This window comes from Antechinus flavipes, chromosome 5 (assembly GCF_016432865.1).
Source record: "Antechinus flavipes isolate AdamAnt ecotype Samford, QLD, Australia chromosome 5, AdamAnt_v2, whole genome shotgun sequence".
Lineage (NCBI taxonomy): Eukaryota > Metazoa > Chordata > Mammalia > Dasyuromorphia > Dasyuridae > Antechinus > Antechinus flavipes.
Window position 1 is genome coordinate 230,666,434 of NC_067402.1, and position 23,674 is coordinate 230,690,107.

A 23,674-nucleotide genomic window follows, 5' to 3' on the forward strand; every position below is an offset into this window, starting at 1 on the left:
TGTGTTTATGTTTTGCACATAATAGGTGTTTAATGTTTGTTGAATTCAATATTCTATTTATATATTTTAATATTCCATAGATATATCAAAGTCCAACAAAATCATTGCAGATTTATACATGTATTTCATTCCCTTAAGGATAGGAACTATTTTTTGTATATTACTCCATAGTGCCTAGTAGCATGCTCTACAAACTGTAACTTTAGTAAGACTGATTGAAAATTCTAACATTTGTTGACAATAAGCCTCACAAGGTTAAGTTCCTTGGTACTAGAGCAACCTTTCCACAAAGAGAATCATTGCTCATGGAAACTAATGGAAATTTCCCTACTTTAGTTCTTAGGGCTAGACACAAACTTACTAAAATTCTAGGCTCTATTATGAGCCTCAGCTACAGAAGCACAAGGGGAAATATCTAGTGGGATCTGAGTGGAGACACTTCTTAAAACTATGGGTTGCAACCCCACATGCATTTGCATAACTGAAGGAGGGGGGGGTGTCACAAAATCATGATTTATTATCAATAAATGTTTGATTTCTATACCTATCTTATATACCTATATGCCCAGAGTCATATAAATATTTCTTAGGCAAAAAGGAGTCATGAGTAAAAAAGTTTAAAAAGCATTGGACTAGCGAATAAGACAATCAAAGACAAATACTAATAGTACTTAACTTTGTGAAGGATGGGAGACAATGTTCTTTATATCCCTTAAAATATATATAACAGTAGAGATTTAGACTAATGAATAATTTCTTGACAATGAAAAATTTTAAATCCATGGATTTTTCAGAACCATCTGGGGAAATAAAGAGAACTCAAGACCCAAAAGAGAAAAACAAAATAGGGTCAGACTGGGCCATTTCTTCTTGGATAATTTTTGGCTTTGGAGAAATGTGATTATTATATATTGAGGTTTGCCATTTCAGCATCTGTTCAGTCTTTCCCCCTAACAACTGGTACCATATTCCATTCATTAGGAGTATATAACAAGGGACAGGTAATAGAAAGAAAAATGGAGTGGGGCATGGAATTTATGTTCGATATTTAATTCATTTAAAAGAATAGTTAATAAATGTCTACTATATTCTAAGCATTGTACTAAACATTGTATTCCATATTTAGTGATGGAACTAGTGACTGCCTATAACACTTTTAAGGTTTACAACATACTTTCCCCATAACATTTCAATTTCTATGAAATGGAATTAGAATCCATACCCAACTAGAAATGAGTATCCTTAGGTATAGGAGTTAGCCAAGGTTCTCCTACTGACTAAAAAAATTAGAGAATATTATTGCAACTTGTTCCTAGTCCTGGTTTGAAGGAAATGGACAAGGTACCAGTGTACAGTTGGGACTAAGAAATATCTAGGAATAATAGCTCCCCTCAAGGAATGGTCCTGGTTTTCCATCTTACTGGTATCCTTGCTGAGGAAGTGAAACCATCATATTGTAGACTCTTAAGCAATAGGACAAAGGGAACTGTTTTCTATATAACCTAAAGGCAGAATAAAAGATTGAAACTGAAGCAAGAAAAATTAAGGATTCTTATTATTCTTACAGCTTGTAGATCATGGAAGGCTAAGGGAATCTCCAAAGCTTTAGATCCTAACAAATGCTACCACATGCTGGAACTATATGTATTTTAATTTCCCCAAGGACTCTTCCTTGCATACATACCAATAAGTTCCTTTAAACACCAACTTATATGTCAACTGTTAGCAGTGAAGCTCCCCGGCACACATTTCTGAACACTATGGTTTTAGGACTTCTCAGAGGGTGGAATTTAACGTTCCATTTAAAGTGTGCTAAATGTACACAATTGCACTGGAGGATAGATTCAAATCAGCTTTCAACAACTGGATTTTAATATATTTGGGATAGAGACAAGGATAGAATGAAACAGGGTCACCCAGAATCCTTCCTAGTAAATTTGGATTACAAGTATTCCTACCCAGGAACATTCTAGACTACTGCAGAATCCCAAGGATTCCGAACCACAACCCCCAAAGGCAGCCATAGAAAACGTTTACATAGTGATGTTATGGAAGGAAAACAAATTGAAACTCTCCAGTAGAGGTCAAAAGGAGTACTTTGGTCTTTGTTGAGAACCCATAACTCTTCTCCTAGCTCTACCTTCCCTGAAAACCTCCCAGATTATCTCTCTTCTTTGGAAAGGAGTTTCTCTCTTCCAATATGTGGTACACTGGAAAATTCAGATATACACATGCAAAGAGTCTTTCTTCCATATCTCAGATGAAATTCTTGCTTCAATTTTAATTTAGTTCCATGGCAAGGACAGAAAAGATAGGCAGAAGTAGCCACTTACTCAGATCCAATAGGTCCTTGGACATAAGGGTAATGTTCTTGGTCAGGGAGGATAAATAGTAAATCAGCATTACAGGTTTTTTAAGCTAGAAGAGACTTTAGGGATTATCTAGAAATCAAATGACATTAAGATATGGGAGGCGCTTTGAACACTTTTGGACACTATCTAAAATCTAGCTCTATTATCTAATCCAACCCCAAATGTTAGCTATTTTTACTATTAGAAAGATAAATCCCAGAGAAATTAAATGATTTGCTCAAAGTTGAATTGTAAATGACAAAGCCAGGATTCCAATTCAGGTTTTCTGGAGCTTTTTCCACCACACATACTTCCCCTGAATTTGTGTAGCTCTCTGCTCTGGGCCCTGCATCATTCAGAGTGCAATGGAGAACCAGACCATGCCCTCAGAACCAGTCAGCAATGAAAGGAGATGACGCCTCTTTATTATTAAGGTCACATCAAGGAAAGCACTAAGAGAAAAGGATACACAGGAGCAGGGGATAGGACACAGAGTCAGTACTTGTAAGGAGAGGAGAGAGGAAGGAAAGCAACACATCATTTGCAGAATCCCAGGACAATCACATGCTCCATGCCCTGAAGGGGTTGGGGAGAAGCGTCATGATAGTTTGGGGCTCACAAAGGGGTATGAAACCCTCTGAACCAGACATGTGAGCCACAAACCCTGTCCCTTGGGGCTCACACACTACAACACAGTGAACACATATAGCAACACAGGACATCATGGAGGCAACACAGAGTGGCTGGCTACAAGAGGGGCAATTTTGGCAAGGAAAGGAATGGGAATTGGGCAAGCCTGACCAGGAGAAACAGATCTTGGCTATGGTGCCCCAGAGTCCCTCGGGAACACCCCAAGACTGTTGTTGCTGAACATCCCTGTGTCTCCAGGTTCCCAAGTTTCTGCCTGGGATCTGAGGTCATTGTTTCTAAAACCCCAAAGATATGCAATCCCAGGTGAAGTTATAACAAAGCTGGATCTTCTCAGCATGCAATATCCTAAAAGTTGAGCTAACAAATCTTCATGCACATTAAGAGCCATTGCCTTTTAGCCCAGATGCCTGTGGAACCCCCTTCACTCACACTCCCTGGACTGCATGTAATTCATTCCTCAAGCTTCCTTAACCAACAAGAAAGTGTAGAGATTTCTGTACTGGGGGAAAGGGGCTTTGGCAGTGGCATTGAGTGTCAGTGGGTTTCAGCAGAGGGCTGTTTCTTGTTGCCAAAACAAAAACCCCAATTTCTTAATTTCTATATACATGTCTAGAGATTTAATTTGCCTCTGTCCTAAGGAGTATATCTTCAGAATATAAAAAGCAGAATTTTATTTATACATTTCAGGGGCTCTTGTATTGGCTGGGGGCAAGGGGAGGATTAGGATGGGTGGGAGTCCAGAGATGAGATGCCCAATGGCTTCCTCTGCTTTGCATTTCACCTTTCCCTGTGAGAGACTGTCAATCATTCTGCCTGTTAGGCAGAAAGAATCCATGATGATCCCCTTCATTATAGGTTCCTCTTTAGAGGAGTCTCTGCCTAGCATCCCATAGCAGACACCCAAGTGAAGCATGCTGCACCGAGTTGTCCAGTTCCCTCATCAACATGCACCAAAAACCCAAAACCGTGCCTCGGAGGTGCTGCCCCCCGCTGGAGCCTCCTTACATTGAGTTCTCCCCCTCCAGTTGGAGCAGGGCTACATCAGGCAGGTCGTGAGCATCCACCAATGGCCCATCCCCCTCCAGCAGGCAAGCACAGGAGTTCTCCAGACTCTCACAGAAATTAGTGGGTGTAGCTGGACTGGGAACTTCCTTCCCTTCCTCCTCGGGATCCTGCGAACCACAGCCCCAATCACTGGCAAGGAGGGTGCCTGGAACTCCAGGTGAGCCCCGGTCGCCTCCCTCCGGGCCACTGGCCGCACCCAGGCCTTGGCGGGGCGCTGTGGTCATAATCTGGCACATGGAGACGATAGCCCTCTGGTTGGCGCACACGTCGTCGGAAAGCACTTGGATGTGCGAGGCCTGCTCGTCAAGGGCCCCCCGCATGGCCCGCACGTCCTCAAACAGGGCCTGTAGCTGGGCCTTCAGGTGCTCCATCAGGTCCTTCATGCCGCCGTTATACTCGCCCGAGATCACGTCCCCCACAGCGGGCACCGAGGACACTTCCAATGGGCCCGGGAGGTCGCCGTCTTTGGTCAGGATCTCCAGCGGTCCGTCCTCCATTGACTTGCGGCAGCTGCGGCGGCAGCAAGACCGACCGGCCCCCCCGACTAGGGACAGCGAGGGGAGTAGGGAGCCCCGCCGACGTAGGGATCCAGGAGAGAAGTCGGGGTATCGGTGAGGGGGGACGAGCGAGGAGCTAGAGAGTACCTGGGAGGAGGAAGGACTCTCGGATTCGGCCCCTGGTAGCCTGATCAGATTCACCCGCCAAGTGCCGGGAGTCGCGAACGCAAAGCCTGGACTCGCTGGAACGTGCCCAGAAGCTCTGAGGCTGGAGCCGAGGCTGAGTCTAGCTCTGGATCCGAGGGCTACCTCTCCGCCGCCATTAAATGGCAGTGGCTGTTGGTGAGAGGCGAAGAGGGGCGGGTCTCCCAGCCGCGCCTCTGATGCTCCTCTGTTTCCAAGGCGACGCACGGCACGTAGATGACGTGAGTCTCCATGGCAACTAGGAAAGAAGGACCGGAGGAAAAAGAGGGAGAGAGGAGGGAGGCGGGAATGTACTCCGGATGATGGTGGAGGACCTCATTCTGCCCCAGTAGTCAAGGTCTCAGACTGTGGAGGAGCTGTAGTTGTTCCTCTGGTCTAAGGTCTGGAAAGAAAGCGGATGGGCAGGATGAATATGCTTTGGGGAAGAGGGAGACTGCAGTTTGCGACATAAAATTTCACAGTAACAAAGAGGGAGACAAGAGAGACACAGAGGGAAAGAGACAGCAAGAGGGAGAGAGCCAGCAAGAGAGAGAGAGAGAGAATCCCCTAGATTTCCTGCACCTTCTGAAAACACAGAAACATAAACAGATATAAGGAATCCTCTTGAGAAGCACCCTGGGAAAATACACACACATTTCCCTGGAGAATCACCCTGGGCTAAGTTTCTTTCTCAGACTGAGTAACTGAAAGTGGCATCATGCTCCAATCTCCTCTCTTCTAGTCTTTAGGGACTTCTGGAGCTTCCAAAGTACCCCTTTGATGGTAGTACAAAAGCAAGGAAGAGTTTGTTTTCTGTCTGGTGCTATTTTGTGGACTAGTGGCAATAAGCAGAAAAACTGAGGCGATTAGGCACCTTCCAGATTTTTGTAGTTTCAAACTTGCAATCCAATCTTTCCCCAACAAATAGCTAAATATTTTGCCCATATTAGGCCTTTTATAAATGTTCTTTCTTTGTCTCTTCCAAACCTTGGGAAAGAAAGAAATATGTAAGCAGAAATGAAATAAACTCCAAAATAACCCCATGAATAGAAACAGCTCTTCATCTGCTAAAAAAAAAAAAGCCCAGTCATCTATATCATCATTTAGGTTAGGTTAGGTTGTTGTTTAACATCCCAAAGCGCCAGTATGCCAAGAAAAATTTCCTATCTCATTCCTGTACTGAAAACCACCCACCCTGTTCTTGTTTGCTCACTACTGAATAGTAGTAAAAATGGTAATAATTTATATTTTCATTGCTCTTTCAGATTTCCAACGTATGTGCTCACCCTAATAGCAACTAGTCAATCTTCTTTAAAAATGTGGCTCCCGGATCTAAAACAATATTCCACGTATAGTGTTTTATTCTTATGTGTTAGATTGATTCTTTTTTATACCGCCAAGGTCTTACTCAAGGACAGAAAGCCAGTTAAGAATTCAATTCAATGTTGGAGGGGATGTGGGAAAACTGGGACACTGATGCATTGTTGGTGGAATTGTGAACGAATCCAACCATTCTGAAGAGCAATTTGGAACTATGCTCAAAATGTTATCAAACTGTACATACACTTTGATCCACTGTTTGTGGCAGTCCTTTTTGTAGTGACTAGAAACTGGAAATTGAATGGATGCCCATCAATTACAGAATGGCTGAATAAGTTGTGGTATATGAATGTTATGGAATATTATTGCTCTATAAGAAATGACCAGCAGCAAAGGATATGAACAGACAATTCTCAGATGAAGAAATTGAAACTATTTCTAGCCATATGAAAAGATGCTCCAAGTCATTATTAATCAGAGAAATGCAAATTAAGACAACTCTGAGATACCACTATACACTTATCAAATTGGCTAGAATGACAGGGAATGATAATGCGGAATGTTGGAGGGGATGTGGGAAAACAGGGACACTGAATTGTTGGTGGAATTGTGAATACATCCAGCCATTCTGGAGAGCAATTTGGAATTATGCTCAAAAAGCTATCAAACTGTGTATACCCTTTGATCCAGCATTGTTTCTATTGGGCTTATATCCCAAAGAAATCTTAAAGAAGGGAAAGGGACCTGTATGTGCAAGAATGTTTATGGCAGGTCTCTTTGTAGTGGCCAGAAACTGGAAACTGGATGCCCATCAATTGGAGAATGGCTGAATAAATTGTGGTATATGAATATTATGGAATATTATTGTTCGGTAAGGAATGACCAGCAGGATGATTTCAGAAAGGCCTGGAGAGACTATGTAAATCAGCATCTGAACTGATGCTGAATGAAATGAGCAGAACCAGGAGATCATTATATACTTCAACAACAATATTATATGATGGTCAATTCTGATGGACATGACTCTCTTCAACAATGAGATGAACCAAATCAGTTCCATTTGTTCAATAATGAAGAGAAGCAGCTACACCCAGCAAAAGAACTATGGGAAATGAGTATGAACCAAAATATAGCATTTCCACTCCCCCTGCTTTTGTCCACTTGCATTTTTTATTGGTTATTTTTACTTTATGTCTATGTCCATTTTTTCTTGTGCAGCAAAATAACTGTATGGATATGTAAACATATATTGTATTTAACATATGCTTTAACATATTTAACATGTATGGGTCTACCTGCCATCTAGGGGAGGGAGTGGGGGAAGGAGGGGAAAAATTGGAACAGAAAGTTTTGCAAGGGTCAATGCTGAAAAATTACCTATGCATATATCTTGTAAATAAAAAGCTATAATAAAAAATAATAAAAAATAAAAATTCAATTCAATTCATCATTGATGGTTCAAAGTCAGTATAGCTGGAGATTTACATTGGAATATTAGCTGTTTTAGCACTGTGCTGTTTAATATCAGATGGTAAATTCACGCAATTTGCCTATGACACAAAACTGGGAGGGATTACTAAACCAATGTCAAAATCTAAAACTGTTTTTGATAGATTAAAACATTGAGCTAAATCTAATAAGATGAAACCCAATAAGGATACATGTAAATGTTTACACTTGCGCAAACAGACACAAAAATCAATTTTGCTTACCACAAAATGGTGGAAGCATGATTTAGATAACAGTTTGTAAAGCATAAACGGGGGTGGGGGTGGAGGAGTGGAGATTAGTGGACTGCAAACTCAAAGAAAGTCAGTGATGAGAAAGCCAAAGGAACTAATGTGGTTTGGGGCTGCATCAAGACAGGCACAGCTTTCAAAACCATTATAATATTTCTTTCTCAGACCTCATCTACTGTAGTACTCATTTACTGTATTAGCTCTGGATACCTCAATATAAGAGAGTCATTGAAAAGCTATAGAAAGGTTCTTTCTCATAATTATCAGATTGGCAAATATGACAAAAAAAGAAAATGAAAAATGTTGATGGGCATTATGGATGGACATAACATCAGTAACCCTTTTCAGGTTTGATAGTAGGAAGTCACTGAATGGTTAATAAAAGGAGTTTTAACCAACGAGCAGTAACTTAGTACTATCATTATGTAACTACCTTTTTGAGATGTCTGAGTGTTCAGGAAGGACTAGCAGCTCTGGTGTGAGGATTTTCAGTGATTTCCTTTTCAGGGCTGCCCATCCACCTTTCTTGTCCATCTGATACTCAACTATCACCTGTGGTTCAAAAATTCTATAGTATTCACATTGGCCACATGCCAATAAACCATCTTTGCAAATAGGCTAAACCAGGTTGAGGGTAAGTGAGGTACCTCAAACCTATCAATGAGTTAAGGGTATTTCTACTCTAAAGTATATGAATTCCCCCAATGAATAGGCAGATGAGAACAATATGTTCCAATGGCCATGAAAGAGCTGTGGAGTGCTTAGAACTTAGATATCAAAGACGTAAATGTTATCCACTGCCTCTTGAGCCATCGCCAGTCATCCTGATTTTTGTCTTCCACTGGATTTCAATAACTCTGGAAGAGAGAGTAAGACTGACAAGACATCACCCTGAGATATCACTGGTCCTCTTTGGAAATGAATAAACAATAATAACTACCATTATACCCTCCCAGAAGAACCAGCATTTCATCTTTGACTTGGCTATTCAAGGTCTCTTTCTAAGTTTAGGTCTTTTGACCAGCCAAACAAGGCATTGTACTTCTCCTGTCAGTGGCCATCCTCTCCAGTGCATGAACTTTCCTGCTGCCAGTAATGCCCTATGGAAGGATCCATAAAATCCTTACAAATAACATCTCTTACATGATCTCCTTACATGGTCTCCTCTGATACCGCCATTACCCTAATACAGGCCCTCTACCTCATGCCTAAAGTATTGCAATAACCTGCTGATTGGTCTGCCTGCCTTAAGTGTCTCCCCACTCCAATCTATCCTCTGTTCATTTGTCAAAGTGATTTTCCTAAAGTGCAAGTCTAATAATGTTTACTGCACTACTCATTAAACACCAGTGGCTTCTTATCACCTGAAGAATGAAATATAAAGTTCTCTATTGAAAGGCATTGAAAGACCTTCATAACCTGATTTCCCCTTCTAGTCTTCTTATACTTTATACCTGTATAAACAGTCTCTAAAACACAAAATGAGAAAAAAGACTTTGAAAATCTAAGAGTTGCAGAACATATTTGTGTGTGTGTGTGTGTGTGTGCATTATACAAGTAAAAAACATATCTATATGTTTCAAAAGTTAATAAGGGAAAACTTTTTTTGGGGGAAAGGAGAATGAGTTTAATAATTTGCCCAGGATCGATTATCTGGTAAGTGTCTGAGTACTTAAAGTACTTTTAAGATTCAGGGACACTTGCTCTTCTTTGCACAAAATCCTTCATTTCCCCATTTTTTTTTTCTTTCTTTCTTTTTTTTTTTTTTTGGCCATCCTCTTTATCTGAATTGCTTTTTCTCCACAGCTCTGGCTCTTCTGGCTCTCCTGGCTTCCTTTAAGCCCCAACTAAAATCTTATCTTTTACAGGAAGCATTTCATGCTCACCCTTAATTCTAGAGTTACTCTCTTGCTTTAAGACATAGCTTTAGGCTTCTATATGAAGCCTTTACTGATTTTCCCTCCCACCCCCAATTACTAGTGCCTTCTTCTCATATGCATTGTATTTAACTACTTTGTACACATTTGTAAACTTTATATTTGGCAGTATATACATAATTATATACATACATATATATAGTTTTATATATATGTAGTTATATAGTTATATAAACTTATTATGTTCCTCGATAGAATGTAACAATAATTATTGTTTCAGTCTTTGTCCTTGTATCCCTAGCAGGTTTTACATTTCCCAACTAAGTAAAGGCATTTAATACTTAAATACTTTGTGAAAGAAGTGATACATGCCTTGTTTATATGTAAACAGTCTAAATGGCTTAAAGCAGCATAAAAACTATGTTTATTTGTTAAAAACTGGAAAAATATTAGTATGAGGAAAACAGTCTCTAAGACATAAAATGAGAAAGAAGATTTTGAAAATCTAAGAGTTGCAGAGCATATTTGTGTGTGTGTGTGTGTGTGTGTGTGTGTGTGTGTGTGTACGTTATACAAGTAAAAACATATCTATATGTTTCAAAAGTTAATAAGGGAAAACTTTTTGGGGGGGAAGGGAGAATGCGTTTAATAATTTGCCGAGGATCAATTATCTGGTAAGTGTCTGAGACCTGATTTGAACTAAATCTTCCTGTGTGAGGTGGGCAGACCCTTACCAATAATTCCAGACCCTCAGGATAAGTATAGTAAAAAGGAAAGTTTATTAGCTTTCTCAATAAAGGATACTCTCCAAACACCAAAGATGGTGTTAACAGAGAAGTGCATGTGTGTGTTCAGCAAAGCAGATTATATAGACTCTTCCCTTCTTCCACTTTAACCCATTTGCGGGGACTCAGGAGGTACAATCTATTTGCAGAAATCTACCTTAGCAGAAAAGCAAAGAAAACAATGTTTTCCATAACATTTCTCATCTGATGGTGAGGTGAAAACACCCTTCCCTTCTAGCCTAGAGGTTTTGATAACTTTTCTTTTGGCTAGAGGAAATATGGTTTCATGATCAGGGTGTATTTTAGCAGGTATAGGATACTGATATTCTGGGCCCTGAGAGATACTTTTCTCTTTAATCCTCAGAGGACTTCATCACCTCATTTATTCCTGACTCCAAAGCTGGTGCTCTCATTATCCACTGCACTATCTGGAAAACTTGTTTTTTTCTAATAAAAATTGGAGACATTTATGATTTCAAAAGGACCGTATATTCCCTAAGAGATATTTGATGAGTTTATATATGAAGTGAAAGATGAGACAATGAGTTCAAGGAGGCTTTGATTTAAATTACTAAAAGGTCAAAAAGATATGAGGATGTTGGAGGACAGTAAGTGAAGACTGAAGAAACACCAGAGGGTCAGAAAAGTCACTTTGTTGGAGCTGTTTGAAGAAGTTGTTAGTTGACAAGAAAATTTTGACAATAGTTCCTGATTGTCTGCATAAAGACAATTCCAGCTATTGCCATTCAGTGCCACCAAGAGTTTAAAACAGGTAAGAGTCAAAAATAATTCGAATTTCTCCTACTACTCCCATCCTACTTCTCTTTCTTTCTTTCTTCTTTTCTTTCTTTCTTTTTTCTTTCCTTCCTTCTTTCTTTTTTCCTTTCTTCCTTCCTTCCTTCCTTTCTTTGTTTTTTAAAGGGAAAAAGGTTATGGTAACTGCTTTGTTTTTTTTAAGAGCTGAGTGGGCTGGTTTCTTTAGAGTAAGCCTCTGAATTCTTCTTTGCTGAGTACTATTCTAATTGGATAATGAAATATCATAATAAGTGAATAACTGGCTGGTCTGATTTTTATTACCCAAAGAAAGCCATCTTGATGGACTTTGCAGTTCTCTGACTTAAAGGGACCTGATACCCAAATTATAATGTAACGTTTTCTAAATGCCTTTTTAAAAGTGATTGTAAATTAAAATTTTATATATGTTATGTCAGTTCAAGTACAAAAGAGAAAAGAAGTTGCCCAACTAGAGAGCTGTGAAGACCAGTAGACAAGCAGTTTGCAGAGAAGCAGGGCAAGCTCTGAATGGACTCATGACATTAAAGCCTGAAGTCCAGATTTATGTTACTCCAAACTCAAAGGTTTTCTTTCCCTCCAGGTTCTCATTAAGTGTGTTCACTTTTCCCCTGGAGAATGTTACCCAAGCCCATGTATGGATTGTAATGAATTTTATAATTCATATGCTTAACTTATGAGTATTTGTGATTTTTTTTATTATTTGCTTTATTGTCAAGTAAGTGATTAAATTTGTCATCTTAAATGGTTTAGAAATGGATCAGTGGGAGCTTAAAAACTAAAGTAAACGTGAACATAGTAATACAGTATTGGATAAACTCAACCATCTCAGTTGTGAGGAAAGAAATGACTGACAAAAATTGCTAGGAAAACCGGAAAGCATTTTGAGAAAAATCAGACCACTGTCTCATGCTGTATGTCAAGATTAACTCCAAATAGATATATAACTTAGGTATAAAAAGTAATGTCATAAGGAAATTAGAAAAGCAAGGAAGAAATTCTCTTTCAGATTTATGGAGAAGGGGAAGAATTCATGATTAAACACCAGATAGAAAAGAACACAAAAGATAAAGTTTACAATTTTAAGTGTATAAAATTTAAAAGTTTTTGCACAACCAAAACTAAGGATAACAGGTAACTAGGGGAAAATATTATACAAATTTCTCTGATAAATATTTTCTATCTGAGATACATAAGGAACTGATTCAAATTTATGACTAAAAGCCATTCCTCAAAATACAAATGGTCATATACTTTGACCATATATGTGTGACATATATGTACTTTGACCATATATAAACAGGCAGTCTCTTTAATTTTTTTTTGTAAAATAATGTGAAATTTTATTTCAATGCTGCAATTTTGCTGGGAAAATTGAATTTTAAAAGAAAATGTATTTGTATTCCTAATAAATCCATATGCATAGAAGAGTGGATTAAATGTTCTATAATGTATTTTTTTCTTTATTTCTTCTCTACACTTGAATAATTATCAATCTAATTTCAAAAACTTTAGTTTTTGTTGGAATCCTTACTAACTGCTAAGTAATTAGAGTTGATCTAATCTTACAAGAAGTTGTTTTGGCCAGAACCTGAAACAAGGTACTAAGTAGAACTAATCAAGACAAGGCTTGTGTTCCCACCTTTACTCATTGGAGTCCACAAGTATGCTAGCTTCACAAAGTACACTTTCTAACTTCAAGAGAGTCCATACCTTAAAGCTCTTTGGGCCAGAGAGCACTATGGGAGAAAACCCATAATCCCATTCTTTCAGAAGGTTCACATATAAGGCGAGACAGCCATTCCAGAATACACTTTTTCCTCTTGGCTGGCTGATCGCTCTGGACTCGAGAGGAACGACTCTGGTGCAGAGAACACTTTTGACGGATTCCAGGGGAGCTACGCCAGAAACCCTCTCTCCGCGGCAAGTTGGTGGCTGGACGCCAGAAGCCCTCTCTCCGCGGCAAGTTGGTGGCTGGGCTCCCCAGAGGGAGATAAGAGAGACCTTCCATCTCTGTCTTGGTTGGAGGCAAAAGAAAGCAGAGGCAGAGGCTGAAGGACAGAACCTTTGGATTTGGAGACATCCGAAGGGCTCCAAGCCTCTAAACTGGCTGCGCTCTGAGAAGAACAAACTCCAACATTTGAACTCTTAACATAAGGCACTTACACTACAAAAACTGTCTTTAAGAACAGAGAGGTTGAATACCTTAAATGATTTCCAAAAATTAATAGGAGATATCCAATGGATGCGTCCAGTATTAGGTTTAACTACCAATCAATTGCAACCCCTATATGACATTTTAAGGGGAGACACTGCTTTAAATTCACCACGCCGGCTTACAAAAGAAGCTCAAGAGACCTTGAGAGAAGTTGAACTGGCTTTATCCAATGTAGTCGAGAGAGTAACTCAAAAACCCTTGGAAATATCGGTTTTTGCTACGAAAGAAGCACCCACAGCAGTCCTTCATCAAGGAGACAATGTGATAGAGTGGGTGAACCTCCCAGCACAACCAGAACAAAGCCTTACGCCTTACCCAGTGCTTGTGGCTAGAATTCTATTAAAGGCCATTAAGCGAGCAGTACAATTATCTGGGACAAGACCTGACAAGATATATACCTTCTATACAAATGCACAAATTAATGTATGCTGTGAAACCATCCCAGAGTGGCAGATTTTATTGGCCATGGCTCCAAATTTTGCACATGGATCTCCATTAAAGATAACCAGACTACTGCATAATTGGCAATGGATTTTTGAGGAGAAGGTTTCTAAGGTTCCTCTTGAAGGACCAACCATTTTTACAGACGCAGCCAAACAAAATATTTGTGCTGTATACTCTCATGATCTAACCGTAAAAAGAGTAGTCAGAACTCCTTTTCAGTCCACTCAGCAGAACGAATTATATGCGATCATGCTAGCTCTCACTTATTACCCAGGCGACATAAATATAATATCTGATTCAGCCTATTCAGTAGGTGTGGTACAAAGAATTGCCACAGCCCAAATAAAATTTGCAGCTTCTAATATATATCAGCTCTTTAAGGAACTTCAAGAGCAAGTGAGAAAGCATCCAGGAAAGATTTATATCCTGCATGTCCATTCACATAGTGGACTTCCAGGTCCTATTTTTGATGGAAATTCAAAGGCAGATAGCCTTTTAACTATGTTGGCCAGTACGCCTTTATTTCAAGAGGCCCAGGAATCCCATTCTAAATACCATCAGGCTGCTCGAGCTTTGCGTTTACAGTTTGGGATTACAAAAGAAGAAGCTAGGAGTATAGTGAAAAGCTGTACAGCTTGCCTTCCCTTCCAAGCTCCTACACTGCCTCCAGGGAAGAATCCTCGTGGTTTGAGACCCAATGAAATCTGGCAAATGGATGTGACTCATTATAAATCTTTTGGTCGTCTGTCTTTTATCCACATTGTGGTAGACACCTTTTCAGGATTCACTTTTGCCATACCAGCAGCAAAAGAGACAGCCCGAGTGGTCACTGAATTCCTCATTCAAGCATTCGCAATTATGGGTGTGCCACAAGAAATAAAAACAGATAATGGACCGGCATATACTTCCAAACATTTTGAACACTTTTGTGCACAGTATAAGATTTTACACACTACTGGCATACCCTTCAATCCTCAAGGTCAAGCAATAGTAGAAAGAAGAAACAGAGACATTAAGACACTCCTCCAAAAACAAAAGAAAGGGGGAGCCACGGGTAACCCTAGAGAACTTCTAAATTTAGTTCTGTATACCATTAATTTTTTAATCTTTGATAAAGATGCACTGGCTCCAGCAGACAGGTTTTATAACCCACCAGAAGAGCAGTGTCCAGTGCGAGCAGCTCCACTATCCTTAGATAATCGCCAGGTGATGTGGAGAGACCCAGAAAGTGGTGAATGGAAGGGACCAGATAGGCTAACTGCTTGGGGGAGAGGATTTGCTTGCATCTCTACAGGTGGAGAAGGAATCAGATGGGTGCCTACGAGCCGCATTCGCCTTGTCCATCGCAGAAAGATGGAGCAGACCCTTGAAACAAAGGAGAACACCCAAGAAATATCGGGTGGTTCTGTTGCTGATTGTGCTCACAAGAATTATTAGATTTCTGGCACATGAACTAATGGACAATGGAATCCTATTGGACTGTTTCTAGGACTTATGGACATGTGTAAATTTTCAGATTGATTCTTGTTATTTGTTACATTACTACTAGCCTGTGTTATATTGCTATGTGCTCATGTAAATTATGTATAATGCCTCCCATATTGATGGATTTATGTGTACCCCCTCAGAAACCCCCTATGTTTTAAAACAAAAGAAAGGGGGAGATGTTGGAATCCTTACTAACTGCTAAGTAATTAGAGTTGATCTAATCTTACAAGAAGTTGTTTTGGCCAGAACCTGAAACAAGGTACTAAGTAGAACTAATCAAGACAAGGCTTGTGTTCCCACCTTTACTCATTGGAGTCCACAAGTATGCTAGCTTCACAAAGTACACTTTCTAACTTCAAGAGAGTCCACACCTTAAAGCTCTTTGGGCCAGAGAGCACTATGGGAGAAAACCCATAATCCCATTCTTTCAGAAGGTTCACATATAAGGCGAGACAGCCATTCCAGAATACACTTTTTCCTCTTGGCTGGCTGATCGCGCTGGACTCGAGAGGAACGACTCTGGTGCAGAGAACACTTTTGACGGATTCCAGGGGAGCTACGCCAGAAACCCTCTCTCCGTGGCAAGTTGGTGGCTGGACGCCAGAAGCCCTCTCTCCGCGGCAAGTTGGTGGCTGGGCTCCCCAGAGGGAGATAAGAGAGACCTTCCATCTCTGTCTTGGTTGGAGGCAAAAGAAAGCAGAGGCAGAGGCTGAAGGACAGAACCTTTGGATTTGGAGACATCCGAAGGGCTCCAAGCCTCTAAACCGGCTGCGCTCTGAGAAGAACAAACTCCAACATTTGAACTCTTAACAAGTTTTATTCAATTTGCCTAAGACTAAAACCAAATAGGTAGAGACCTTGTACTTGATATAACTTTGTTTTCCTTTACCTTTGTAAAAGCAGTAAATAAAACTGTTCTACACACCTACAGATTTATTTTTTATTCTTAACAAAATAATGTTTATGAATCTATTTGAGCTCATATTTGATTTGAGTAATTTAATAAAGACATAGAATTACTTTTGGAATTGGGCAAAATGGTCATTCTTCAAAACTAAAAAAATGATTTAAAAAAAATTGATATAATTTTCACTAAGTTTTCATATGTAGCAAAAAAAAAGTCATGTTGGGAAATTTATACATTCCCAAATTTGTTGCTTTGATGTTTGGTCCCCTTTGCTCTGATGAGGATTGGGAAGCATCTGTGGAAGTTTCCATTGGTATAATGTAGTAGCATTGGATCAGATGGAATGGCATTTAACAAATATTCTTCAAAACATTGTTCAGTGCTTCATCATAAATCATCCAATGTTGGTCAGTGTTGCTTGTATTTTTGTAGTTTTCTCAACTTTCCAAAGGTATCAGGTATGCAGAATGTTCAATACTTATTCCTCCCATTAGCAATATCTATGGCTAATCTCTTCATTTAACTCAGCCTTCTTTTCTGATAACATATCCTTTGGGCAATACTTTTTTGCTAGTTTCTGTGTGCATTTCATAGTTGGTAATTCATGGTAACCTATTTACACATCTCTCCTTTGCCCTTCAGGTAACCCATGATATTGACTTCTTGAAGATGATGATATTCTGTAAGTCATAGCTATATAAAATGATCTGAAGAATATTGAGGTTAAAAGAATTGGTTTGCTTTCAAATAGAAGTTTGGGGTCATTGAAAGGCATTGGGGAGAATGACAGCTACAAATAATAATACCTCTATGATATGATATTTTGTGAATTTCATTCAGTTGGAAAAGTAAATTTGACAAACAAGTCTTTGAATATCATTACCTGAACAATAATAATAAACTTATTTTTTAAACTATATGTATAAAAATTATGTTAAAATATAAATATATAATCCCTAACTCTGACTATCCCCAAGTATATAGGGCTAATGAAAGAAATTATTTGTAATAAGAATGTTGCTGAACTTTTCCCTTTCCTTTTATATCAAAATAAAATTCTCTTAAATGTTTTTAAGAGAAAACATTACTGACAGTTTGGAAAATGAATAGCTTTTTAACTAATTGCCTTTGCTTTAAGCTAGGTTTACAATTAGTTCGAATTGCTGACAATGTTAGATTTAAATAATCCTGTTCTGATACTTGAGAGATCTTTCTTTTTTTCTTATTATAACTTTTTATTGACAGAACATATGGGTAATTTTTTACAACATTATCACTTACTCACTTCTGTTCTGACTTTTTCCTTCCCTCCCTCCACCCCCTCCCCTAGATGGCAAGCAGTCTTATACATGTTAAATATGTTACAGTATATCCTAGATATAATATATGTATGCAGAACCAAATAGTTCTCTTGTTACACAGGAAGAATTGGATTCAGAAGGTAAAAATAACCCAGGAAGAAAAAAAATGCAAACAGTTTGACTCATTTCCCAGTATTCTTTCTCTGGGTATAGCTGCTTCTGTCCATCATTGATCAATTGGAATTGAGTTAGATCTTCTCTTTGTCAAAGATATCCACTTACATCAGAATATCCTCCTACAGTATCATTATTGAAGTATATAATGATCTCCTGGTTCTGCCCATTTCACTTAGCATCAGTTCATGTAAGTCTCTCCAATCCTCTCTGTATTCATCCTGTTGGTCATTTCTTACAGAACAATAATATTCCAAAACATTCAGATACCACAATTTACCCAACCATTCTCCAATTGATGAGCATTCATTCATTTTCCAGTTTCTAGCTACTACAAAATGGGCTGCCACAAACATTTTGGCACATATAGGTCCCTTTCCCTTCTTTAGTATTTCTTTGGGATATAAGCCCAGTAATAGCACTGCTGGATCAAAGGGTATGCACAGTTTGATAACTTTTGGGGCATAATTCCAGCTTGCTCTCCAGAATGGTTGGATTCATTCACAACTCCACCAACAATGCATCAATGTCCCAGTTTTCCCGCATCCCCTACAACATTCATCATTATTTTTTCCTATTATCTTAGCCAATCTGACAGGTGTGTAGTGGTATCTCAGAGTTGTCTTAATTTGCATTTCTCTGATCAATAGTGATTTGGAACATTCTTTCATATGAGTGAAAATAGTTTCAATTTTATCATCTCAAAATTGTCTGTTCATATCTTTTGACTGTTTATCAATTGGAGAATGATTTGATTTCTTATAAATTAGAGTCAATTCTCTATATATTTTGGAAATGAGGCCTTTATCAGTTGACCTCTCTCCTGAGAAGTCTCTTTAATTTTTAAAAAATATTCCACCCAGTGGCCTTTAGCAATGATTACTATTTCCTTTCAGAACTCTATTTTATTCTTTTTAAACCAATATAATATTTTTAAATTATAGAAAAACAACCTATAACATTCATTTTTTAAAAAATTAATTTCCAAATTCTCTCCTTTCCTTTTTTCTACCCTCCCATTGAGAAGGTAAGCAATTTGACATAGATTATACATATGCAGTCATGCAAAATATATTTCCCTGTTAGTCATATTGTAAAAGAAAACAGACCAAAAAATAAGTAAACAAGACCCAAAAAATAAAGTAAAAGAACATGCTTTGATCTGCATTCGGATTCTATCAATTTTTTCCTGAAGGTGGATAACATTTTTAGGAGTTTCTTAGGCTATTGTATTGATGAGAATATTAAGTCATTTCACAATTTATCATTCTTACAATATTGCTGTTCTTGTATACAATATTCTGCTGATTCTGTTCACTTCCCTTTGCAACAGTTCATGTAAACCTTTCTAGGTATTTCTGAAAGCATCCTGTTCATCATTTCTTATAATACAATAGCATTCTATCACAATCATATTCTACAACTTGTTTAGCCATTCCCCAGTTGATGTGGTTTCCATTTCTTTGCCATAATAAAAAGTGCTCCTATAAATCTTTTTATACATATAGGTCCTTTTTTCTTTTTAAAAATCTCTTTGAAATCCAGATCTAATAACGGTATTGCTGGATCAAAGGTATGCACAGTTTTATAACCTGTTGGACATGATTGTTCAAATTGTTTTCCAGAATGCTTGGATCAGTTCACAACTCTACCAATAGGGTCCCAATTAGAGTCCCAGTTTTCCTATATCCTCACCTATATTTGTCATTTTTATTTTGTGTCATGCTAACCAATTTGATAGATCCAAGGTATATCTGAGTTATTTTAATCTCAATTTCTTTGAGCAATAGTGATTTGAAGCATTTTTTTCATATGATTATAGATAGCTTTGATTTCTTTTTCTAAAAACTGTCTATTCATATCCCTTGACCATTTATCAATTGGGGAATGACTTGTAAACAAGCAGTTTTCAAAAAAAAAAATTCAAGCTATTAGCAAACATTTGAAAAACAATTCAAAATATTAATGAAAATTTAAATGCATATTAAAACAGTGCTAAAGTTTTACTTCACACTAATTTGATTGGCTAAGATAACAAAAGAAGAAAATGTTGGAAAACTATGGAAAAATGAGCTCCTGGTAGTACTGTAAATTAGTCCAGTTAATCTGATGTCAGCTTTTATGTTTAAATCATGTATCTATATGAAGCTTATCTTGTTATACAGTGTGAAATATATCTATACCTGCTATCTTCCACTTTTTTCAGTTTTTGTCAAATAATGAGCTCTTGCTGAGATCTTTGAGTTTACCAAATAATAGGCTACTGGATTTGTTTGCTAAACTAAATCTCAAAGGTACATATATATAGAATTACTTGTAGCAGTTCTTTTAGCAGTAGTCCAAACAAAAGGGGTGCCCACTTCTTAGAAAATAACTAATTAATTTAATTATGGCATATGAACATAATGAAGTATCATTGTGTCATAAATGATGAATCAGATGATTTCCCAAGAACATAGGAAGATCTCTGAACAGATGTAGTGTGAAATAAATAGGATTAAATAATTTATACACAAGGACAACAACATTATAATGAAAAAAAAACAACCTTGAACAACTTTAGAATTCTAATCAATGATTCAAGACTAATAATGATTTCAGACACTTTGCTTTTTAATGAATTATGTTATCCATTTCCTGAGAGAGCAGTGGTGAACTTAAAAAGCAAAATGAAACATGCATTTTTGAATTTAGCCAATGTTTTTGTCTTTAAACTGTTATATTTCAGTAGGGGAGTGGGGTGAAAAGAAAATAAATGCTTTTGTAATCTGTGTCTCAAAGTTAATTTGCATGGGACTTCTCATTGGTGGAGATTCATTCCTCAATGCTCTGCATCTTTGTTTGACTAGAGTTGATGAGAGTAACAGGGAGATCTTGGTCTTTGATCTAACAGTTTTGAGATAGAAGACATATCTGAAGAGACTGCATCTCAGATTTTACTTCAAGGTGATTTACCTCAAAGGGAAATTCTATAAAATCGCTAGTGAGAGGATTAGAGACACTTGCAAAAAAAAAAAAATGAAAAAGAGAGAATAGCATAGGAATTTTGCTATGCTCTGCTATGCTAAAAATTTGTGTCTGGCAATTAGTTCTTTGGATATAAAAAAGACAGACAAACAACCAATCCTGTTATTGTCTAAAGAACTATTTGGGTTTGTTGCTCTCTAGTACCATCCACAGAGCTTTTGAAGGATGCCTTTGTTGTCTACAGTTCTCCCTGGTTTGAAAGGGAGAAAGAGAAGGCTAGAAGGGCTTTGCCTTGCTTTTGTTTTGAGCTTTTCTTTACTATGAAAAGAGAACTTGATTATACATAGTAAACGCTTTAAAGTGTTTTTTTGATTCATTGTGTCATACATAATATTCTTTTTTATTTTTTAAGGAAATGTCATATTTATCAATATTTTTGAAGTTCACAACAATAAAAAGGAAAAATTTTGTATGGAACAAATAAAAGAAAACACAGGCCTAACAATGAAAACCTGAAATGTGAATTTCCATTCCATTATAATCCTATAAAATGAAAAGGAGTGGCAGAATGGAAATGAAAAAAAAATTCTACCCTATCCTAAGTTTTTTGACTCAAGACATCATAAAATACAATAATGATACATTCTTTTAAGAAAATCAGAGAAAGAATAACAAAATTGTTGGGGAGAATATTCATTGCTGGATCATCTAACTGAAGCGAATCATGCTTAATCTAACTAATTAGTTGGCAAGATTGGATGGAAATTAATTCATGGGTCTCATGATTGAAGTATAAACAGTGGCAAAATCAGTTGGTTCTATGAACATAGCACCCTGGAATTGCCATTGGAAAGTTCTTTGTGTCTCATTAAAAAGCACTACAGTGATCTTAAGAGATCATCCCATGGGTATTAAAGGAAGTTATTTTGAAGGATGGAGATAATGTCAAGATGAGCATTCTCTGGTTGTTATTAACAATGCTTAAAAAAGATAAATTACAAGTATGGGGAAAAAAAACTTAAACAATCAACAACTAAGAGACAGAGTTTTTGTTTTTAGGGACTTTATGGGACTAGGTACAAAGATCTCAGCCTCCTAAGAAGAAACATGGAACATGTAGAATCTTTATTAAATTTAGCTGATTCTGTAAAAGTAAGTTGATGAAGTTCACTTAGTTGACAAGTCTTCAGAGAACTTCCCCCAGCCTAGCTGTGGAAAGCCTCTCAGCATTGGCTCCATTAGATCATGACTTTAGGTGATTCAGTGATACCTCAGGCTTCTATTTGAAATTCTCTTAAGTCGCCCTTGGTAGAGAAGACCCACCCCATTCCCTGATCCTTCCAGGCAAGGAGTTAGTCTCCTCCCAGGAGCAGTTATAAAATAAATCTAGAACTTTATTAATCTTAGTTTTCCATTGCTTTTGACCCCAAAGATGTGAGCACTTCATTGTCTAATATCCTAGTATCTAATATTGTCTAATCCTAATATCCAGAAAACTTATTTCACATCATGCTTAATCACCCAGAAATCAGAATAGATGAAAATTATATCTACCTGATCCTTCAACATTCTTTCATACATCAATTATGGATCTTGTAGCTTTGTTTACTTGGATCACTTGCCAGGACTTCCATTACTCCAGATTGATATGTATGTTTCCTCTACTATTCAATGAGCCAATGGTGAGCTAGGCAAAACAGTATTCCTCAGAAGACAGATCTCATCAGTACAACCCAATGGATTAGTTGAGGAAATGGCGTCAGAGTCCCAAAAGCTGAGATTTGAGAGTTCAGCCTTTGGTTGAATCACAACCTCTTTACTTAGGACTATATTATCTAGAGCAGATGTTCTTAAACTTGTTCCTCTTGCAACCCATTTTTATGTGATTCCCAAGTATATGAAATAGGTATGCAAATTAAACATTTACTGATAGTAAATCACAATTTTACAACTCCCGGTTACATGATCCTAATTTGGGTTGTGACACACAGTTTAAGAAATTTTAATTTGGGGGACCTGAATAATTGTTTTCTTCAAATATAATATTTTCATTTATCAGTAGTGGCTTTTCATGTTCTATATATCTTGTTCAAGAAACCATATTGTATTACCCAACTCATAATAAGTAATTCTGGACAAAGGGTGATGATGGCACGACTCTTTTCCTAACCATTTAGTATCAATAAAAACACAGAAATAGGTGAATGATTGCTTTTTAAAAGTGGTATAAAACATAACCACTTCAGTTTCACAATAACAAATAACACAAAATCTAACATAGGACCTAAGACATTTGGCTTGGCCACCCTAAGATGTTTCCTTCAAAGATTCCACTGAATCTGATATTTATGACAGAAACCTTCAAAAACATGTTTCTCACCATGTCACAGAAGAAACTGCTTCATGATCTACTTTAGGTATTCCAGAGGTCTATTTTCCCAGATCTATTCTGGGATTCATTCAGGAGAATGCCTAAAGATGCCTAAGTGATTAACATAGTTTTTCTCCAAAACTCAAAGAGCCAAATATTGGGCTTCATTTTTAGATTGTGGGGAAGCAAGTATAAATAACTTTTTCAGATATATAAATCTCTTCTGACAGCAACTCACTTATGATCTCTGACTTAGAAGTTTCAGTGCCCACTGAGATGGGAGCCATGAAGTGGCTATGAGTGAAGTAGAGATCCAAGAATTCTCACCAAAAGAAGGTTCTAGGCTTGTATTATTACTGCTCCTGGGAGATTTCAAGACATGTTCAAACAGAAGCCTGTGAGTCAATGGAGTTCCTGAGATCTAATGATCAATGAGGTCTAATGAGTCATTGCTGAGAGGCTATTCACAGTTATGTTTCATAGGATGGGGGGGAAGAAGGGGGGAGGGGAGGAGAGGCTTTCTTAAGATAAGTCACCTAAGTGG

The 23,674-nt window shown here is 37.8% G+C and overlaps 1 protein-coding gene across 1 annotated transcript; it reads right to left on the minus strand.

Annotated features, from left to right (window-relative positions):
• Positions 1 to 2,754: 2,754 nt before the first annotated feature.
• Positions 2,755 to 4,996, minus strand: CCDC184 (coiled-coil domain containing 184). Its single transcript, XM_051961171.1, has one exon. The coding sequence runs from the start codon at positions 4,562 to 4,564 to the stop codon at positions 4,004 to 4,006; it is 561 nt and encodes a 186-aa protein (XP_051817131.1). The 5' UTR covers positions 4,565 to 4,996; the 3' UTR covers positions 2,755 to 4,003.
• Positions 4,997 to 23,674: the final 18,678 nt, after the last annotated feature.